At 48.3% G+C, this 3,006-nt stretch overlaps 1 protein-coding gene across 1 annotated transcript; it reads left to right on the top strand.

Moving 5' to 3' along the window:
• Positions 1 to 1,307: 1,307 nt before the first annotated feature.
• LOC134221672 (uncharacterized) lies at positions 1,308 to 2,681 on the top strand. The gene has a single exon (XM_062700860.1). It carries the CDS (start codon positions 1,308 to 1,310, stop codon positions 2,679 to 2,681), a length of 1,374 nt encoding a protein of 457 aa, XP_062556844.1.
• The last annotated feature ends 325 nt before the right edge of the window (positions 2,682 to 3,006 follow it).

Here is a 3,006-nt window from a genome sequence, read left to right as displayed (position 1 = left end):
CTTGATCATGCGTCGCTTGGGCATGCTCTAAAAAGTCGAGAAGGAAAACCCTGTGAACCTATCGCCGTCAAAAAGCGCTTGGGTTGGATCATCTATGGGAACACCTCACGAACACAACGACAGGGAAATTACGTGAACGTGCATTCTGTTAAAGTGTGTGAATGTCAGCATGAATCCGACGAGAATCTGCACGCCACAATGAAAAGCTACTTCAATCTGGATAGCCTTGGGATTTCAAAACCGGAAAAGATTTTGCGGTCGAATGAAGATCAACGAGCGTTGGATATGCTTGAAAAGCTAACAACCCCAAAAGAGGGAAGGTACGAAGCGGGACTCCTCTGGAAGTACGACAACGTTCGTTTTCCGAATAGCCAAAGTATGGCTTTCAGAAGATGGCAGTGCCTTGACCGGCGTATGCAAATGGATAATAATCTCGCAGAAACCGTTAGGATGAAGATGGAGGACTACGTGAATAAGGGTTACGTGCGAAAGCTGACGCAAGCAGAACTCAACAAACAGCAGTCTCAACAATGGTTCGTGCCCGTATTCCCTGTTGTGAATCCCAACAAACCGGGTAAGGTACGGCTAGTATGGGACGCCGCTGCTCCTGCTCATGGTGTTTGCCTCAATTCGTTCCTAATCAAAGGCCCTGATCTTTTGACATCGCTACTAGCAGTTCTCGTCCAGTTTCGGGAGTTTCGCATCGCTATCTGCGGGGATATTCGGGAGATGTACCTGCAGATTCTTCTGAGACAAGACGTTCGCCTGTGCTTCTTTTGGAGGGACGATGTAGGGAGCGCTGAACCCAGCATATACACTTTGCTGGTGTTGCCGTTTGGGGTATCATGTGCCCCTAGTATCGCACAATATGTGAAAAATACCAATGCTCAGCGATTCCAGGAAAGTCATCCGGCAGCGGTTCGAGCCATCGTCGATAAACATTACGTGGATGATATGCTTGCAAGCGTCGAAAGCGAACAAGAAGCAATAGATCTCGCGCTGAACGTGAAGGAAATCCATGCTGAAGCCGGCTTTGACATGAGAAATTGGATCTCAAACTGTCCGGCTGTTTTGGAGGCGCTACATGAGAGAATCACGGAAGAGAAGGACCTTAGTATGGCGGAAGGAGCCACTACGGAAAAGGTACTCGGAATGTGGTGGAATACTTGACTGACTGTTTCACCTTCAAGATTTCTCCTCGCTATGATCCAGAGCTTATGTCGGGCCAGCGGAGACCAACCAAGAGGGAAGTACTCAGAACGTTGATGATGATCTTCGACCCCTTGGGGCTTATTGGTCATTTCTTAATGTTCTTGAAGGTGGTGTTACAGGAAATATGGAGAACGTCCGTCGGATGGGATGATCCTATAGAAGAAAAACAGTTTGGAATGTGGATGCAGTGGCTAAAGGTACTTCCTGAAGTGGCGACGGTAGAAATCCCACGTTGCTATAGGACCGCTACATCAATTGATAGTACCAACGAAGTGCAAATGCACATCTTTGTCGACGCTAGTGAGAAAGGGTTCGCTGCAGTGGTATACCTGCGATTCAAGCAAGGAGACATCATTGAAACGGCGCTGGTAGGATCAAAGACACGTGTTGCACCTATCAAGTTCCTATCAATTCCGCGATCAGAGCTACAAGCCAGCGTAATCGGAGTAAGGTTGGCGAATAGCATAGCGCAATCGCTGTCCGTCAAGATTAACAGGCGCTTCTTTTGGACCGATTCAAGCGACGTCATCAGCTGGCTCAAATCCGATCATCGCAGATATAGCCCGTTTGTCGCTTTCCGAGTGAGCGAGATGCTGGAAGCTTCGGATGTCAGCAAATGGCAGTGGATTCAAACGAATAATAATGTCGCTGACGATGGAACAAAGTGGAAACGAGTACCTGATATGAGAAAAACAAGTCGATGGTTCCACGGTCCGGAATTTCTCAAAACTCCAGAAGCAGAATGGCCTGTGAAGATACACGTCGATAACGCTACCTCGGAGGAATTACGTCCACATTTATTGCTGCACATCAAATTTCCAGAGCCAATCATCGATCCTCAAAACTTCTCCAAATGGACTTCGCTTCTACGTCGATGCGCATACGTGTTTCGATTCATCGGGAATGTGAAGACATCTAGCTCTGAAGAAAGAACTGTTGGAGCATTGACAGCTGGTGAGCTAGTAAAGGCTGAAAACTACTTGTACCGGCTGGCCCAAGATAGTTCGTACGCAGATGAGCTAGCAATACTATCGAACACAAGAGCGTCCAAAGATTCTACCTTGACGATACCGAAGAATAGTTCAATCTATTATCTCTGTCCGTTCCTGGACCAACATGGCGTACTCCGGGTGCGTGGTCGAACCTCGGCGTGTCCCGGTGTGAATCCGGATGCAGTGAATCCAATCATCCTTCCACGAACTAATCACATCACACGTCTCATCATATCCCACTACCACAACAAATATCATCATCAAAACCACAATACCGTGGTTAACGAGTTGCGCCAACGATACAGCATTTCTCGACTGAAGCCTGCCTACAATGAGATTCGTCGATGCTGTCAGCAGTGCAAAACGATCGTGCACAACCACTACCACCAGCTATGGGCGACTTGCCATTACCTCGCCTGGCCGCCTACGCTCGACAGTTCACGTATATGGGGGTGGACTACTTTGGACCAATTATGATTACCGTTGGACGTCGTCAGGAGAAGCGTTGGGTACTTCTCGCCACATGTCTAACCACTCGCGCCATCCACTTGCAAATCATACACAATATGACTACCGATTCCTGCATTCTGGGACTGAGAAACGTAATGGCAAGGAGAGGGTACCTGCTGTAATCTTTAGCGACCGGGGTACAAACTTCGTGGGAGCTAGCAGAGAGCTAGAAAATGCCATGCAGAACTTGGATCAAGAGCTTCTTGCAGAAGAGTTCACTACCTCACACACCTCTTGGAGCTTCATTCCCCGGCCTCGCCCCATATGGGTGGATCGTGGGAGCGGCTAGTAC

Source organism: Armigeres subalbatus, chromosome 3 (genome assembly GCF_024139115.2).
Source record: "Armigeres subalbatus isolate Guangzhou_Male chromosome 3, GZ_Asu_2, whole genome shotgun sequence".
Taxonomy (NCBI): Eukaryota; Metazoa; Arthropoda; class Insecta; order Diptera; family Culicidae; genus Armigeres; species Armigeres subalbatus.
This window is presented reverse-complemented; position numbering and strand designations above follow the sequence as displayed.

Coding starts and splice junctions, on each gene's coding strand:
- LOC134221672 (XM_062700860.1), top strand. CDS start 1,308: ATGTTCTTGAAGGTGGTGTTACAGGAAATATGGAGAACGTCCGTCGGA.